This window comes from Leuciscus leuciscus (assembly GCF_965113295.1).
Source record: "Leuciscus leuciscus genome assembly, chromosome: 4".
NCBI lineage: Eukaryota > Metazoa > Chordata > Actinopteri > Cypriniformes > Leuciscidae > Leuciscus > Leuciscus leuciscus.
In genome coordinates this window covers 12,753,152-12,771,599 of record NC_138728.1, presented here as the reverse complement: position 1 = coordinate 12,771,599, position 18,448 = coordinate 12,753,152, and the positions used below count along the sequence as shown (strand labels likewise).

Sequence of the window (18,448 nt, the reverse complement as noted above, 5' to 3'; positions counted from 1 at the left end):
TGACAGCATTCACTCCAGTAGATAAGAGAGAGAAAAGATTTTTCAAGAGAGAACATTTTGCCATCCTCTTCCGCACTCTCGTAGATGCCGTTCTTTCGCCTCTCTTTTCTCTAAGATGTGCTTGGTTACCCCGACATAATTGAAACGAGCGCACATCTGGGCAGCTGTCTAGAGGCTGGTAATTTTTCATAATATGAAAACGTCTCAGCGTTAGGATAATGAAGACGCGCGCTTCTGCAGAAACAAGGGAATACTCCTCCGCGTGTGTTTCCAGGGCAAAAACAGGTAGAAAAGAGGGGGAGGGGGGGGGGGGGGGGTGTAAAACACAACATAATACAAGGCTGAATGGAAGCAACAGTGTTCTTACGGAGCATCTCGGATAGAAACACCCGCAAATTATCCTAGTAAGTGGCAAAGCGGCCTGGATGTGAGGTTGAAAGAGCCGTGCGCAGGGGTGTGAGGTGTGTGAATAATGATGCATGCCAGTCAGGCCACCATGAAATTACAGGTCGGCCCAATCTGCAAGGGCCCAGAGCTCTGAAATGCCGCAGTGCAAAAACACACTCTCTCACCACTGCATAAGTACACTATTACACACCTGAGGGTGCACACTTATACACATTCACACACTACTGGATACATGTACCATCACTGTCATGCACAAACAGTATTTAACCCCTAATACTAGGATGCGTCATAACGTTAAAGTTATGAATCAAGATGCTTTTTTATGGATTTTGTATGCACACACACATACCCCTGCAGTTATAGGTCATTTATTCCTGCTCTCTCCCATATTCCTCACTTTCCTTTCATTTCTTAGTGTCATGGTAACCATGTATGTCCTGAGTGACTCATTAAAGGCGGACATACTCTGCAGCGGGTGGCAGGGGGCCTGCACACACACACCCGCACACATACACACACACACACACTCCGGAGATACCAGCCATCAAGGTAACATTTAGGTGAGCTAATTAGGACAAATTCATTGTCAGGCACACTTTACATTGATTGATGAATGATTCGCTCTTTGTTGAAGAAACACCGCACGACAGGGAAGGGGAGTGCATTAGGAGAACAAGAGAGAGGTTGAAGAGAAATATGTGAGAAAAGGAGAGACTGAAATAGATGGAGAATGGGGGAAAAAGTATGATCTTCCTTTGAGAGGGGAGATGTCGTGTCCGGCATGTTGAATTAAACATGAGCTTCTTCATTAGCTCAGATAAAAACACTCTGAAGATGGACACTTTTGTGCCACATTTCCATTAAATTGTACAGGTTTCTTTCTCTCACTCTGTGTCTCTTCTCCTCTTCTTCAGGGATTTTTTCATGGGAAGGGTTTTAGTTCATTTTTGGCAGAGAGGAACAGTCACCTTATTCCTTAGCTTCAAAAAGCTACTCTATTATCCCCACACTATATAAACTACTTACTATATAACCTAATTAAGACAGCTTGGTGTCATTGGTGTATGAATGAGATAATTGCTAGTTTACATTAAACTTAGTGTTTTGAATTAGCATGTTGCTATGCTAACAGCGTGATAATCTAAGCATTAAAATACACAATAGACACAAAGTCCCTTGAGGAAAGTCGGTTATATTTGCAATGCTTCTGGGCAGGTTTCCAGAGCATGCAAAACAAACTTCTATCTACTTGAATAGGGAAATGCCTAAATCTCAAAAACTGCTGATCTGACCCTACCTATAAATGTTGTTTGTTATGCTCAAATAGCGTTATTTCAGGTTGGTCCAGCCAATGCGCATGTGGAGTCCCAAGTGTGCACGTCTCAGGACACTGACTGTTTCTATGGGAACCGGATCTTCTAATGGCTGCTGCAATGTCATGATGACTTTACCAATTGCCAAGTGGCTATTTTATTTATATTGCGTGTTGCACTACCATTCATCATAAAATTTGTGAATTATCATTGTATATACTGTATACAGACTTTACTCAAATATTGGGTAAATTAATCCCAATATGAATTTTATATTCATTTAATTAATTTGAATGACACTTTTTTTTTTTTATATATATACTTATTAGTGTCTTAATAACATTGTAGTGCATTGTCACTCATCTATTGGAACAATCTGCTTTCTCTGTAGGCAGCTCACTCGCCTTATATCAACTGATGTAGCAACTGTCAACACTTTTAATGTTTTCCTCCTGCCTCTTAGGTGACCATCAGATTGTCCAGCTCTACCTCAAATCAAAAGAGACGGGACTAGCTTTTGCCAACACTAGCTTTGTCTTCTACAACTGCAGTGTTCACAAGTCGTGAGTATCTTTTGTATTTACAACTGATGTTGTGCAGTAGTGTAACATCCCATCTATTTTCAAGAATACTTAAACTAATCTAAAATCTAAATCTGCACCCTCTCCTTGTCTCAGGTGTTTGTCCTGTGTCGGAAGCCCATACCAGTGCCACTGGTGCAAATACCGTCACACATGCACCCATGACCCGAGCAGCTGCTCTTTCCAGGAGGGCCGTGTCAAACAGCCAGAGGTGAGTTAGTTGTGATTGGTCAGACACCGGGTTTTGTAATTGGCCATCATCATTCTCAATTGGATCTAAATGAGTTAATTGGTGCAGAGGTGCAGTTCAGGTCCTGTCCCGATTGTGAGAACTTACTCAGCCTCACCCCGTCACGTTGAGCCACTTCATACACATCTGCTGGCTTTGAATTCGACTTAATTCTCATTAAATCTCTCATATTAATATCTGGATTCCCACCAACATCTTTTTCCATGTAAATTATCAATAATATTGGCACTACTCTCATGCTTTTAGGCCACCGCAGGCCCATCAGATAAATTAAATGCTGCTGTTGGGGCTCAGCACTTTCCTAACTCACTCTCAGAGAGATGCCAAGGAGGGTCGAGCCATCGAGTTTGTTTCACTGATGCGCCCTTTAATCCCTCCCCGCGGGTCTACATGGCACAGATCACAATGTGTTTATTTCATTTGCGTCATGCAACTGAAGAGAAGTCGGCAGCTAGCATGAACATACAATTATGTACATCGTGCTTGTTTGCTTAGCTATGAAATGCGTAATGAATTATGAGGACACCTGCCCCCTGAGGCTATGTGTTTTAGACACACAAATGTGTATCCTCATCATTTAGCATTCATTAACATCTCTTAACAAAGCGTTTCTCTGGCTGCCAGCGTTTGGCGTTCCAATTATCAAATGGACACGCTGTCAATATTGACCAGTTTAATATTAGGATTCCCTATTGTGTGTCGAGCGACTTGCACACAAAGCAGGAACTGAATATTAGCACATGTTAATGACATTTCCACTGGATGTTTTTGTTTGATTTTTGTTTTAAGGCAGGTGTTTTGTCCAGTTAATGAGTTTAATTTGGATTTCATTAACCCCTCATACCGGAGGTCTTAGATCCGCTTCCAAACTCCGGGTGGTTTTGAATTAATGACTGGGGATGTTTACCGTGCAAATCCTCCGAGCAGACGCTGACGAGTCAACTTTGCATGGAGAAATTAGATGACCTTTTGCATTGACCTTCCACAGATTAATTTCTGTGTTTTATACCAATTAAGGGATTGCTGAGAGTGATCTGAATAATCCGGACTTGTCTTTCAATGGATGGTGGAAGTGAGAAGCCCCCCTGTAGTCTGAGCCTTTCAATATGTGCCTGTGAGCACAGGAGAACAGTTTACATTCATAAATAAAACGTGCCACAGCATCAGAATGTCGTCTCTGGCAAGATTTAACAACATTGTGTCTGCCATTCACAGTCTCTCACATTTAAATATCTGACGGGTCTTCTTCAGCTGTATGCTTTTTGTTTCATTATCATATTTCAATTTGTGTGACACTTTTTATGTTTAACAACAGCAGCAAAGGAATTATGTTTGGTGGCACTTCTCAGTTAGTTTCTCATTTTAATTGGATTTTCCAGTTATACTGTACATCATAATATATCCAGGATGTATTAGTGTTATCCTGTTATATAAAGTAGAGAAATGTGGCAAAATATGTGTATATATTCAGAGAGATGCATTTAGCATTCACTGTAAAAAATATTTTCATGATTTGTTACCACAACATTTTTTCTTTTGTCAAGTCAACTTAGGTAATTTAAGTGGTTCAGATAGCATAATATTTTGAGTTTCTGTTGATTAAACCAATCTCCTTCATTGTATTACCATTTATTAAATTTTTTTCAGTGAATTTAAAAGTTTACGGCAAAAGTTAAACCAACAATAATGTTTTACAGTGTTTCTAATTGCATTTTCTATATGGCAGGTAAAATTAGTTTTGCAGATGGCGAAAGTCTGCATATTGATACATTTCCACTGTATAAAACCACACAGTTTTTTGTTCTTCTTTTTTTTTTCTTTTTTTTTTTGGTTATAGATTAGCCAAGAATGATTAAATGAGGCCTTTTTTTTTTTTTTTTTTTGGAAATAGTAACTGTTGGGTAAAGTGTGTCAGATGCTTTGAGGTAAGCTCTGTCAGTGGATTAACTCAGTGGTTGATTGTAATCCTATAAGTCTTGACATATTCCCTGTAATTATGGAATAATGATGCTTTTGTTTGTTCAGTCCAGGTTTTTTTTTGTTTTCCAAGTGTCCTATACGAGTCTTGATTTCCTCTCTGGCTAGAGTATGTGTACTAAGGGTAGTGCTAAATCCTCTCAGTTGCTGGCTGTGTCAGTCCCCCATGTCTCATTCTTGGCTACTGACATAATGCTGCATGACTAAATGCATGCCGTCCTGACCCAGACGTCCACTGCACTTTAGAAAACAACTTTTGTTATAGCTTGGCTTTTTACCTCCTTTTAGGAATTGCAAAGTGCCTGCTTACAGCATGCCTTACCGACGGGTAATGTGAAATTGTGGTGTGATTTTGAATAATAGATACACTAACAGTCAAAAGTTTGACACTAGATCAATTCCCATGAACCTATAAACCTTTTAATCATGCTCAAATACATGAAATTAGTTTTGTAAACAAATATAAATGTAAATATAAAGTAAAATGTAAGAGTTTTCAATGATTGAAATTTGACCATTTAACACAAAATAGCTTTTTCACTTTGTGTATTGAAATCAGTTGTGAGTGGAGTCTTCCATGCACTTGGCATGAGGATAACTATTTATAACACTTATGACTTGCCGTCCATGTAAAGCGATCCAAATCAGTCTTTTGAGTATCCATGACTGTTAAGATGCTGCCTTAGAAAGAAGCTGCACATAGACAGGAGAAAGTGAGGTAGCTCATTCAATTTGGCAACAATATGGTAGATGAGGCATTAGAAAGAAAAGGAGAGAGGTGTGGGAAACAGGAACCAATCGATCCAGTGAACTCTCTACCATCTTAAGATGTTAATTGACAGGCACAATTGGCGGCTTTGTACAACTGAGCTGCAGATTGTGAAGAGAAGGATTTGGGTCTGAGATCAGAACCATGAGATGGCCTCTCTGCTTTGCCTTCCTCGGGGAGAAACTTTGAAGTAAAAATCATTTAGATCGAGGTGGAAGACAAGACTTGAAGAAGAAAATACCAGCTCTTGAGGGGAGCGAGAGTGAAAACAAACAGATGAAAAGAAAGGAAATGTCAGAGGTGTGAGAGGATAAGAGTATGTGTGATGCCGCAGGAAGTGAAATGGGGCAAGGAACGAGAGAGGAGGGTTTTTGCCTTTGGCGGTAGGGAGGCACGTTAAAGCGCAAGGAGTGCAGGGAAGCCTCGGTAATCATCCAGCTAACACCACGAGAGCTGTGGAGAGAATTAGGCGTTTCATCTTCTACCCGACTGAACGCTGCCATTATGCATACATACTCAAACAGCTCTAATTATGGATCTATCACTCCGTGCCAGCTCGCTACCCTCTGTTCTCTGTGCCAGGGCGTCTCCCTCCCCACTCGCACTCAATGACTATCTTTGTTTCGGCGCATCTCTAACAGAAGCGCACGCACTGAACTTAAATCTTTTTCCCACCTACAGTATCTCTTTCTTCAGTTTCTAATTATATCAGTCCTGTTCTGAGACGTTGGAGATTCAGCTGCAGTCAGCCTCCCCCAGTAGTAAACAATTGAGAGCCCAATTGCTGTCTGCCTCACTCCACGTCCCTTTGACAAACACATCATTATGCTTCAGCTCACCCTCGGGCCTTTCTTGCTCAGACCAAGACTGTAAACCCACTCTCAAGAGCCTTTTTATCTGTAAAATGCCTATTTATAATGATAATTTCCCTTTTTTTTTAATCAAACCCTGCTTTGTTTTCCCACCTCAAATGAGCCGCCTCGGGCACGTCTTGTCAGATTTGACACGCGTCACGGACAAGGAAGGAAACCGCAATGTCAAGTCATTTGTCACATGAATGCATTTTGAATTACCGTCTCTGCATTTTTTTGTTAACATCTCTTCCAGTAAGACTCTTTAGCTGTATCTGGCTCGAGGCTACAGGAATCATTCTCTTCGTGGACTCAACGGACATTGGCTCTTTTTCTGAGCCTCGAGACAGGAAGTGTGGCCACTTTTTTGATCTGCTTCAGTTAAGTTCAAAGCAGCAAGACCACAAGATCTAGTTTGTTGCCGATGGGGTAAAGTGGTGTAATGGTTGAGGCTCTGAGACTATGATGTTTCTGGTTCAATCCCCGCAAGCAACTTGCCATAACCATCGCCATTGTGCCCTTCAAAAATTTTGCCGACATTCTTTGGCGAAAAGGTTCAGAAACTGTCTTAGGTTTCTAAATCAGCAATAGAGTGTGTTTCATTTGTTTCCGTCCCGTTTTCTCTTTCATTGTATACATCTCTGTCCTTTCTTCTCGGCCTCCTTGTAAAGACTTAATAACCTGGCCTGACAAAAACAGCCCTAGTCTTCAGTGTCTCTGAAGACTCCATATTAGAGCCTCCCAGCCTTCAATTATACTGTTGTTATGCTTGGAGTCAATCTCCCTCCGCATAAAGCTGCCAGCAGAGCCGTACTCATCCGTCAATAAGAGGCGTGGAGAGACGGGGGGGCTGGCCAGACACCTTCCCCAAAGAAGAAAGGGCAGGCTGAAGAGACTTGGGCGTGGATGGACAAAGATATTGGTGTTTTAGTGGGCGGTTTTCCCTTGTCATGCCTTATTTATGACTGAGACTGCTGCCAATAAACATGTTCACATTATATCAGTGTAATAGGGAGATAAATCCTTGTAGGGTGGTCTGGGGAAGGACTTAGAGAGGCCCTTGTAGACCGTGGGGCTGGGTAGCTATTATCAAGGTGCAGGGGCTCTAAATGAGAATTTAGGGACCAAAACATTGGCTGAAAGTTGGGTCAGTGTAGGGCTGCCCTCTGCGGAATGGGTGTGCATTTTACTCCCGTCTTTTTACTGATGACTTTAATATCTGGAGTGGGTGGAGATTTGATGGTCAGAGTGTGTGTGTTGGGGGGGTGTTGTAGTGTCTTTGCTGTTTTATTTAAGACTGCAATTATGCATGTGGGTGGTGTATTTGTTTATTTGGCATGTTAAGTTAAGTGTCTATTTCTCCCTTGCTTGTGAAGGTGTGCATTCATGTGCAGTAAACTGAAACACTGTCTCCTGTACTGTAAATATCCTGTATGAAAGTTAAACTGAAAAGGGGTTTAAGGCCAAATCTCATGCCCATACAAAATATTACCTCGCTGCAGTCGGACTGCGGCGCATCTTTAAATTCACACTCAGTATTCAATCTGCATTCCTAGCTGCTTTGGTTCAGATAGCACCTCAGTTTGTATTCATCTTACAAAAGCCGCCTGAGCACTTTGAACACCCTGCACTGCATAAATACCACTCTGCGCCACCTCGTTGGTTTCTTCCGTAGTATCTGAAAGACAACGTTACATCAGTCTTATAGAGTGTAGTCAGGGACTTAGAAAGAAAAGAAAAAATACACTGAAAAGTTCTTTATCCTCTTTCTCCCTTTTAAATTTCATCTTTTTGTCTGCTTGAATTAACAGCACTCACTTTTATTTTCGTTTTGTAGATAGGCTGTCAAATTATCTATAATGACTTTTTTAAACTGTGCCCCAGAGCAATTCAGCCATGCTAATAAGCTTCAGACCATCGTTATTGGCCCAAACTTTCATCCGAGTGAGCAGTCAAGATAGATTTTGATACTAAGAACAGGCCCACACCCATTCTGAGGTTTTATTAGGCTCAACCTAAAGGAAGCACCAGGGAGAATCTGGCATATTTTAAGGGATCTCTTTGATTTATCTTTTGATACTTACAATTTGTGACCTTGCAGTTTGTTTTTCTTATGCAGGAATGTCCTCAGCTGCTTCCAGCGGATCGTATCCTAGTTCCAGTGAACGTGGTGAAACCCATCACCCTTCGGGCCAAGAACCTCCCCCAGCCACAGTCGGGCCAGCGGGGGTACGAGTGTGTGCTCACCATACAGGGTGTGGAGCAGAGAGTTCCTGCCCTCCGCTTCAACAGCTCCAGTGTACAGTGCCAGAACACATCGGTAAGGCTGTGTGTGTGTGTATGACTATGAGTGTGTTTAGTAAACGTTTCAGCGAATTTGTCTGTGGACACAAGGGTACTCTCAGACACAAGGCGCAGAATTTTAAGCAACACAAAAAGTCGTAGACATGATAAAAGGGAGCGGTTGTTTGGAGATTGTGTAATAGCGGCTTATTTTAGTCACAAGTGCATTCTGCCCTGAATATTTAGTGCATGTTTGCTTGTTCTCCCAGCATCAGCAGTGTAGGGATTTTGGAGTCCTCTCCACTGTGTGCTGTGATGACTTACCCGAGGATGAACCTGCCAGGAATGATAAAAGCATTCTTCCAGTGAAGAAAACTAGTAAATGTGTGCCTCTCTCTCTCTCTCTCTCTCTCTCTCTCTCTCTCTCTCTCTCTCTCTCTCTCTTGTTCCCACGGCTACAGTACTTGTATGATGGGATGGAGATGAGTAGCCTCCCTGTGGATCTGATGGTCATCTGGAACGGAGACTTCAGCATTGACAACCCGGCCCAAAACAAAGGTGAGGTCTCTGATCCGGCAGCCCTGCTAGTACCCCTGGATTCAGTCTCCATGGCAACAGACTTGCAGCATCCATCCCCTGACATCCTGGTGGAGTTGACTGCAGATAGCCTCGGTTTCTGCTCAACTTCTTCATCATCTCTTTATTTCTCTCTTTTTTTTACTTAATACATCACAATATCTCATGTTCGCACCTCTCATCTTCTCCCTGTGTGTATATACCACACAGAAGGTTAGAGACATGTCACAGTTGTCACAAAGATCTGCCATTGTATTTAAGTGTTCAAATGAACCTGTTAGAAAGGCCAGTCAGAGACCTGTAGCCAACAAACACCCTCTACAGAGACATAATGTCAGATAAGACAGAATATAATGTATTTAAACTCAACCCAGTACAAGCTGAAATCCAATATAAAACCTTCTACAGCTTCTGCAGTCTTAACTAAGCAAAAACCATTTCATCATAATCAATATTTTTTGTCTGATCATAATTTGATATATATATATATATCAATTGTATTTATAATATATTTAAATAATATATGTACTACTACATATTATTATTATTATTATTATATAATATTTAATATTTTTTGCTCAGATTTTTGCTCAAAGACAATTTGCTAATGGGGTAAGAAAAATAAACTGAATTCATGATATTGCATTTTAATTTGTTTTGTATTTTTGCTTCTCCAGTGATTTTTATCAAGTGGATGTTTAGCTGTTTAAACTGGAAAACAAGACAAAAATACTGATTAAGAAATTTATTTTTTGCACTTAAAAAGATGCTCTGACCATTAAAGGAAAATTCAGACTTATTGCAGAGGCAGTTTGAGCCCTCAGAGATTTTTAAACATTTAAGCTCAATGTCAAGACTAGAAGTTCTAAAAACATTTTAATTGATATAAAATGGATTTGGACTAAAGTTAAACATGCTCCCCTGCTTTAAGTCAAATCAATGAACATAGCACAAATGCATGTGAGTGTGTTATTAAAGTGCTGTGTGTGCCTGTGTGAAGGTTAGGCTAATTTAAGAGGGGAAGTAAAGTATGCGAGATTCCTCCCTCGCTTCCCGCTGAGGGGGAGCCACTCCGGGGGCAGCAGTTGATGGACGGATCATACAAGCATCTAATAGCAATTAAAAATGCCTGTCTGGTTTCCATGGAGATGAAACATAATATCACTGTACCAGGGAGCAGAGAAGAGGAGCAATTATCTTTAGAGCTGAGAGGAAGCAAGAAAATAGGGAATATGTTATCTTTTCTGTAGTTTTTCCATTATTTTAGAAATATTTCTGGCCATTGCTGCAAATTACATCAGTTGCGATTTTGCTTTGATCAGTGTACCATGGGTCTCCCAACATTACTTGACCTTTGCCCTCCCTGTATCTCCAGTGCACCTGTACAAGTGTGACGCACGACGGGAGAGCTGTGGACTGTGTCTGAAGGCGGACCCTCTGTTTGGCTGTGTGTGGTGTAAGGGAGAGAACCGTTGCTCTCTGAAACAGCACTGTCCTCACCCGCAGAGCATGTGGCTCGAGCACAATGGCATCAATAGCAAGTGCACGCACCCCAAAATCACAAAGGTAAATCTACGGTGCACCAGTACATATGAAAGAATACTGTAACACAAAGTGGGTTCCAAAAGTCTGAGATTCACTACCTGAGATATTTTTTCTTATATCATTATTACAAATTGTGAAAACTTAAATGTAAAATTACCATGAATTTTATACTAATATAATTAATTTACTGCACTGTTTAAAAAAAAAAATGTATCATAAGATTTTCTATGTGGTCTCAGACCTTTGGACCGCACTCTATACAGTATATATAGGTCACTCCCAGAGCCAGGCCTGTACTTTTATGACTGGTTTAGAGGTGAAAAGATTCTCAATGGAGAACTGTAAATGGCTATACAATTTTATTCTATTCCATTTTCATTTTTAGCTGAGTCTTAAGTGTCTGGGTTCTTGTCATTCTTAGTATATCACGTTCCACAGGTACAATAAAATCCTTGTAACATTAATAAACATCTCAGCTGTACTCACTGACATATGCATGCTTTATGGTTAACCATCATTGTGGAGATGAACAGTTGATATTAAGAAAAGGTGAAGGATGAACAGATGGGTGCATTGCTGAAAGAGCTATGATGGAAGTGCGACCTTGGGCGGAATACTGAGAGTGAAAGAATTTCCAGGAAGAGTGGATGGATGGAGGAAAGGAGGAACATAGAAGCCTCTGCACCACCAACCCCATCTGTAGCACCACATCAAAATGATTGATGAACATAGCGGAGAGGGAAATGCTACTTGTTTGCCACAGGTTCTGAATGAAGGACAGCAGATGTGTCTGAAGCTTATTAATCAAACGCAGAAACCTGCTGGCACAAGGAACCGTTCGTTCACAGAAAAATATAGAAGAATGGAATGTAGTGGATGTGAATGGTGAAATTATAGAAAGCATAATCCCAAACTCATCGTCATCATCTTCTGTTCTGTCATTGGCAAGTTTGAGCCAAAGAGATCACTGCTCAAAATCTTTCAAAGCAACTAGACATAATTGGAACTTGCTCCAGCGAAAGTTGCCGCCATGATGCTATAGGGTGATTTTGGTGGTTGTCAAGGCATTGCTGTGTAGTTGCTAAGATCATCTGGGTAGTTTCTAGTCTCTGATGTTTTGTTTAACAATAATTTCCCCAGATTTATCATCTGTCAGATGAAAATCTTGTGTCCAATCTCTTAGAAAAGTAAAATCCTCAACAAGCCACACAATTATCATTGTCTGTAGTTCAAACAGCAAGTTATGCACTAAAATATAATACTTTTGAGCAATAATAATATTCTAAATTCACTCTGCAAATGTACCTAGATTTTTTTTTTTTTTTTTACAAAATGTACAATCCATTTAAAGTCGGTCACTACTATCCCTTCAAACATCTTCAGTGCTTGTTTGATCATAGCTGAGGTTCTAATTGCCAATTAACACATTGAAAGACAGAAATGGAAAACAAGCGAAGCCACGGTATTATAAAGGGAAGTCCTGAACTGGGCTCCTTTTTTTATTTTTATTCCATCTGCAGATCGGAGCTCTCCTCGTGCCTCATAAATACTCTCTCTCTCTCTCTCTCTCTCTCTCTCTCTGATTATCACTCTCTGTGTCTTTCTTTCAATTGATCGGCTCACAGGTCGTAATGTATTCTAATGCACTCTATTACTGTGACATTGTAGATGAGGAATCTTTCTCTGACATTGAAGTGGATGGTGATTAAGTGTTTTTCCTCCAACAACCGTCAATTAGCTTGTCAAAGTCACAAATCTAATCAGCTCCCCATCTCTAAATGAAAAGAGACTACTGTGTCTCTCTCCCTCTCATATTCATTTACACTCCTGCTTCATTCTCTCAGCAGAAGGTTGCATTTTTACAGTGACTTTCCAGTAAACCACCAAAGTGGGTCTGTTATTTAATTTTAAATAATCATTCGGTATATTGTAATACTCAAACCGGGTGCATGAAGCAATAAGGCCCTAAGGGCATTGTAAAGACATTGATAGTATCATAAAAGAGGAAGACTGATTAAACTGGATTACTGGAGAGATAAGTTAAGAAAAAATTTGTCTAGAAAGCGTATGTTCATATTACAGTGGCATATTTAAACACACAGTCAGAGCCATTTGGATATCGATATTCCCATAGTGCTCTGAAGCCAATAAAGAACCTGTGAAAAACTTGAACCTCTCTGCTAAGATCAGTACATGTGATGGGTTAAAGGGAAATTACCTCTCACCGTGCTGCTAATGAGATCTCTGACCTAAAGTTGGATTATTATCTGGCAGGAAATAATGACAGAGCCGAGATGTTAACATGTCTATATTCCCCTTTGGGATCCGACGGCCCCTCGTTTTGCCAAGATGAGGAATGGGTGTCCTACATTTGGCCTAATAGCCCAGCTGTCAATGCACTTATGAGGCCCGACCTCAGACACGTGGGTCAAGACTGTCAGAATATGTTTGATAGGCTCTTTTTATAGTGTTGATGGATAGACACTCAATAAAAGAGATGTTCTTCTTGTGTGATTTCGGCTAAACAGTGACCTATATTATTCACAAAAGTATTCACAGAAATGCACTGTGGGAATGAATTGCATGCTTTTCTTCTCTTTCTTTCCCTCTCCCCACTTTTCTGGCAGGTTAGTGTTGTCAGGGGCATCATATGCCATTTATTTATTTTTTGCAGTTACATGTAATATGTTAAGTGTTAGTGCTACGTTTTGACTTTTATGTGTTAAAAATAATTAGTGCAATTTTTTTTTTCTAATTTGCATTCAAGAATCATATACTCAAACATCCAAGGTAGCACATGTCTTGTTTGAATGGGCTTTATGCATTATATTATAAAAGTGTAGTGAAGTACTGATAAAAACTAGAGCTGTAAGAATAGTTTATTTTGATTGGCTGGTTGGTTCTGCTATGACCATATGGATCTTGCATACGGTGCATAATAATAACCTTACTGAGCAGAGCTAACTCTGTCTTCACTTCACATCACAAGATATGTTTTATGGCACATGAATTGCCAATTAAGTTATTAAGTGCGATTCTTTTTAGTCATTACATTTTAATGCACCATAAATGTCTTCCTTTAACAGTGTTTAATGAATCACAGCCAAGTGTTTCATGTGTTAATGGTATGATACCAGTGAAAGCATGAAGATTTGAGAGATAGCACTGTGAGAGTGCATAACAGATATGTTAGTAATCAGATAAGATTAGATACTCTAATCAGCCGGATGCAGTATTGCTTAGCATCCCGAGGAGCAAAGAATAAAAGGTGTTTGATCATCTGACATGCACAGATGAAAATAAGCATCCTCGTGCACGCCTGTGTTTATATTCCAATCTTAGCAGCATATGATTTCACATGCTGGTGTCGGCATATTTTTTCCCAGACGCCGACTCTGTGTTCATAAATTAGCATGGCTTTGTTTTTGCTATAGGCAGGACTCGGCTGGCTCAGCTGGCTGTGCGGCTGATCATTATTCACCGTAAGCACGCAGGCTTTGACGCTCTGACAGAGAGTGGCCCAATTATCCCACTGAACCAAATCACTCACAGCTTCTCTCACTGTTTCCCGCCCCTCACACCGTCTCACAATCACTGACTCCTGCAGGTGCATGAAGGAATCGGTTGCTGAGTCATTCTCCACTTCCTGTTGGTTTGTACCAATGATGGAGATGCTAGGGGGGCTGTGGGAGCCCTCCATGTTGTTTATTATCTTACGGGAATGATTGCACGTAACGCTTCCCTGTGACTTGTCTACAGATCACCCCGCTTCGAGGACCCCGTGAGGGAGGAACGCTGGTGACTATCCGTGGTGAGAACCTGGGACTGGAGTTCAGTGAGATTAAGGACTATGTGAAGGTTGCAGATGTGGAGTGTACACCGGTACCTGAGGGATATATCCCAGCAGAACAGTAAGTGTCTTGAACCACTTACATGGTTTCCTGTAGTACTAGGCCAGATCTGACACTTCTTTGTAATTTTGTCATAATGACAACAATTTAAACCAGGATCTAATGACTAACTGGACTAAATGATGGCATCTCCCTTGAATCACCTCAAACAGTTGTTCTTTGCAGATGAGTTTGTGTTATGCATGCCTGCTAATAGTTAAGAACCCAGCATCTTTTAAAAAGTGGCTGATATAAATTAGCAGTAAACACAGAGAAAGCATTAAATAAAGGTCAGGACAGCAAAAGATAATTATGTGTTTGGCAAGCATTCGAGAAAGCCCTGCTGACAGCATGAAAACTTCTTCAGTATTATTGTCCTGACGTGAAAAACACCCTTTCATACTTTGCTACAGGTTGGGCCAGCACAAATTTATTGTTATTATCATTTGTACGCCGTGATAAGCCTCTTACCATGGTGCATGAGCAAATTTGACACCTGCCATGGAATGAGGCGGCAGAATAACTCATTCATATTAACCGTTTATCTCCTGCATATATTATTATGGCAGGGAAAGACATTTTTAAAGTCCCTCATTTAATGTTTCCTAAATGTTTTTTTTTTTTTTATTGTGCAACTGTCCTGGTCGATTGATTGTGTATGTGTGTGTTTTACAGGATTGTGTGTGAAATGGGAAAAGCGGAAAGAAGCCAGTTTGCTGGAAACGTCCAAGTGTGCGTTGGAGAGTGTCGTCCCGAGTTCATGGCCAAGTCGTCTAAATACTACTACTTTGTGGTGAGTACCTCAGCAAATAACCCCCAATGAACTGCTGGTCCATCTGCCATGATCTTAATCATCTCTGAATAATTACAAGTCTTTGCCACTTCAGGGTTGAAAGTGCCTGGATTTACTGTTTCAGCAAATGTTTACTGTGTTTCTAATAAAGAGTGAACACTATGGCCTTGTAGCCCTGCTGATGTACTTAGTCATATCAGCGAGCACTTGACCCCACCAAATGTTCGGTCAACATCCGGAGAGGCTAACCATAAAACTTGCAATTTACTACTGCTGTTGTGCAAGATTTTCCTCCCACAGAATCCTGTCCCCCTTTGCACAGGCATTACTTTGTGAGTTTTACATAATGTAATTTATTTCCTTTGATATGGATCTTGAATTATTAAAACAATTGATGAATAAAACAAATGTATGCTTGTTTTTATTATTATTAATTTGAAGAAAATATGGTCCACCTAAACCCATAAGCTGGCAGGTAAATGATTTAACATTATGCTATACTAACCTACTGAGAAAATATAAGTAGACCATTTCTTGCTTTGTTTGTACAAGACATTAATTAACATAATTCTATGGTTGAGACCACATACATTATAAAGCATTTTTGTAGGATTTTTCAGACCAATAAAAATATCTTTCAATTTGATTCTGTGGAGGATAGGATCTTGCACGACACTGGCCACACTAATTTTTATATCCACGCTACACTTTTCCTTCTAGCACTCCCAGTTCACATGCTGATATAACATCCATAATCAGATTGCGATCCAGCCATCCAAATGAATTGAGCTGCAGTGTCATTTTTCTTGTTATGGAGCCATTTATAGCATTTATCAGTTTTATGCAAACATTAATGGCTTTTATGTCTCATTCAGATGTAGTAATTGGATTATGTGATTCTTGGGTGAGGAGGGCAATTGGTGTTCTGAGAAAAAAGAGGTGATAATCAGATTGGGAAAGAGATACAGAGGATTGAAAAACATGAGGGTTTGCCGCCTTACCTCTGCCGTGTGATTTGTAAGCTTGTAAATAATTCCTATTGGTTGTTTTGACCTTGATTTCTACAGATCCCTAGACTGTTGAGTCTAAAGCCGAGTCGAGGGCCAGTATCTGGGGGCACCATCGTCAACATCACAGGCAGCAACCTGGACGCGGGCAGCAATGTGTCAATCATGTTCAAAGACCAGAAGTGTACCTATCAAAGGTAGGGTTGAATGGAAAAGTACAGTGCAATGCCCTTTTGAGGTGGTGTCATTCTTTTGGTTCGTTTGCAGTTCACTCAAAGCCTCTAAGAGAAAGTCAATACTGATCTTAACAGCTTGAGAGTTTCAAATTTTTAATCAATAACATCCATAGCCATCAGTTTCTTCTTGCTTGAGGTGTAGCCACAGTGTCTAGTCATATGAGTGAAATATTAAATTAGGTCTAGTAATCTTTACTTTAATGGGAATACTCTTTACAGCCATTGAATAATACAAAAGCAATAAACTAAACAAATTCCTAAACAGGTATCAATACACATATAATGGATGAGGATGGAGAAGAGACTAAAGAATTTGTAAAGTTTTTTAGTTTTAAATAATAAAAAATTCTAAGTGTAAAGAGCATCTATTCATGCACTAGTTATCTGAAAAACTTTGGTGATTGTTTTTTTCTTTTCTATTTGATGACACAGGAGAGGAGGACAGTGGATAACGTGTCGTTCTCATGCCTCCATGCAAGGCTACGGAAATGTGTCCGTATCGGTCTTCGTGGATAAAGCCCACATTCACAAAGATCTCAAGTTTGAGTATGTGGAGGATCCCACAATCACCAAACTTGAACCTGAGTGGAGCATTTTCAGGTGTGTTTACTACAAAGCAATTTAAGACAGGGCCGTTGGGGAAACAGCCCGTAACATTGTCCAAGACCCTAAAATGAGGGGGGTGGATCAAAAATATTATTTTTTCATTGTTTTTCTATTTCAAACTTGATATCATTATGGACGTTATATGGTTAAAGTTAATACATTGTTGATTATTTTAATAAAAAAAAATATATAATCTAAATATAATTTTATTAAATTGAACCACTAATTTTAGGACATTTTTGCCAAGTTAAAAACTTTAAAAAGTGAAAGTTAATAAACATGGTGTTTTCACAGTGGCAACACACCATTGACTGTGACCGGGACAAACCTGGACATCATCCAGACTCCTCTCATCAGAGCCATGTATAAGAACTTGGAGACCGTCAACGTAAGTGCAAACGTTTTCCACACAGTAAACGATCACTCGGCCTTCACCTAACCTGAGGCAAGTGAACTGGAATGAACATTAGCAGACTATTCCACCTGCTCCAATCACCTGTGTCGGCTGCGCACCATTGGATCCAGGACAGTAGCTGCATAAAAGAGGGAAATAGAGAGAGAGAGAGACAAAGAAACAGACAGAGAACAGGAAGACTGCCAGGTCCCAGCAGCAGTAGCAGCAATGTACCCTTTGTGCGGGAAAGAGGAGAATGTCGAAACACAGGGTGGATGCATAGACAAGGGTATCATGTTCCCCGTCTACAGAATAGACCCAAAGAGCCATGGGAGGCTGCACTCAGTGAGATCTGATTGAAAGGCAACAGAGACAAAAGACCGTAATGTTATCTCATGCACGTATCTCACACATGGCCGCGTTTAGCATCTGGGCTGCGATATGATTAGGCTTTGGCACACTGCTCCTCAAAGCACAGCAGAAAAAAGTGTCATACCCTACCTCGCAGTCTCTGAAAGAAGTTGTTTGTGGGGCACAAGATGCCTCGTATCCTTGTTTGTAATGTGATCGCTCATAACTAGTCTGAAAAGAGTTTGACCAGACTTTGTGCGCTGAAAAAAAATGGTGACTTGAAATCTATTTTATCTTGAACAATTCCACCCATTACGACCTTCTATAGAAGTCTTTGTGTTAGAGGAAGTGAAGGTTCGTCTTCCTGGCTGCAACAGCTTTGTGAGGAATCCAATTAAAATGACCAGAGATATCTGTAGGGATGTTTTTGATGGCGAGTCTGCTGTCTGGGTGTTTTAATAGTCAACTGCAAAGCAGTGTGGGTTCACAAAACTCAAGGGTCTTGTCAGGTATTTTATTTATACACTTCAAAGGGAATGTGCATATTGGTTTGAATTTAAGCTATGCCATAACTTTACATTTAATAAACCTGACCTCTTAATAAAAAAGAAAGCGGAA

General features: G+C 40.3%; 1 protein-coding gene across 1 annotated transcript in view; it reads left to right on the top strand.

Annotated features, from left to right (window-relative positions):
* The window catches only part of plxna4 (plexin A4), a 216,330-nt gene that overhangs the window by 158,572 nt on the left and 39,310 nt on the right, over nucleotides 1-18,448 (top strand). Inside the window, exons 8-17 of the mRNA XM_082166984.1 lie at nucleotides 2,185-2,284; nucleotides 2,399-2,513; nucleotides 8,269-8,469; nucleotides 8,894-8,990; nucleotides 10,384-10,574; nucleotides 14,313-14,464; nucleotides 15,119-15,236; nucleotides 16,304-16,440; nucleotides 16,912-17,079; nucleotides 17,380-17,473. Coding sequence (XP_082023110.1) covers nucleotides 2,185-2,284; nucleotides 2,399-2,513; nucleotides 8,269-8,469; nucleotides 8,894-8,990; nucleotides 10,384-10,574; nucleotides 14,313-14,464; nucleotides 15,119-15,236; nucleotides 16,304-16,440; nucleotides 16,912-17,079; nucleotides 17,380-17,473 — 1,373 coding nt within the window. The remainder of the gene's footprint in view (nucleotides 1-2,184; nucleotides 2,285-2,398; nucleotides 2,514-8,268; nucleotides 8,470-8,893; nucleotides 8,991-10,383; nucleotides 10,575-14,312; nucleotides 14,465-15,118; nucleotides 15,237-16,303; nucleotides 16,441-16,911; nucleotides 17,080-17,379; nucleotides 17,474-18,448) is intronic.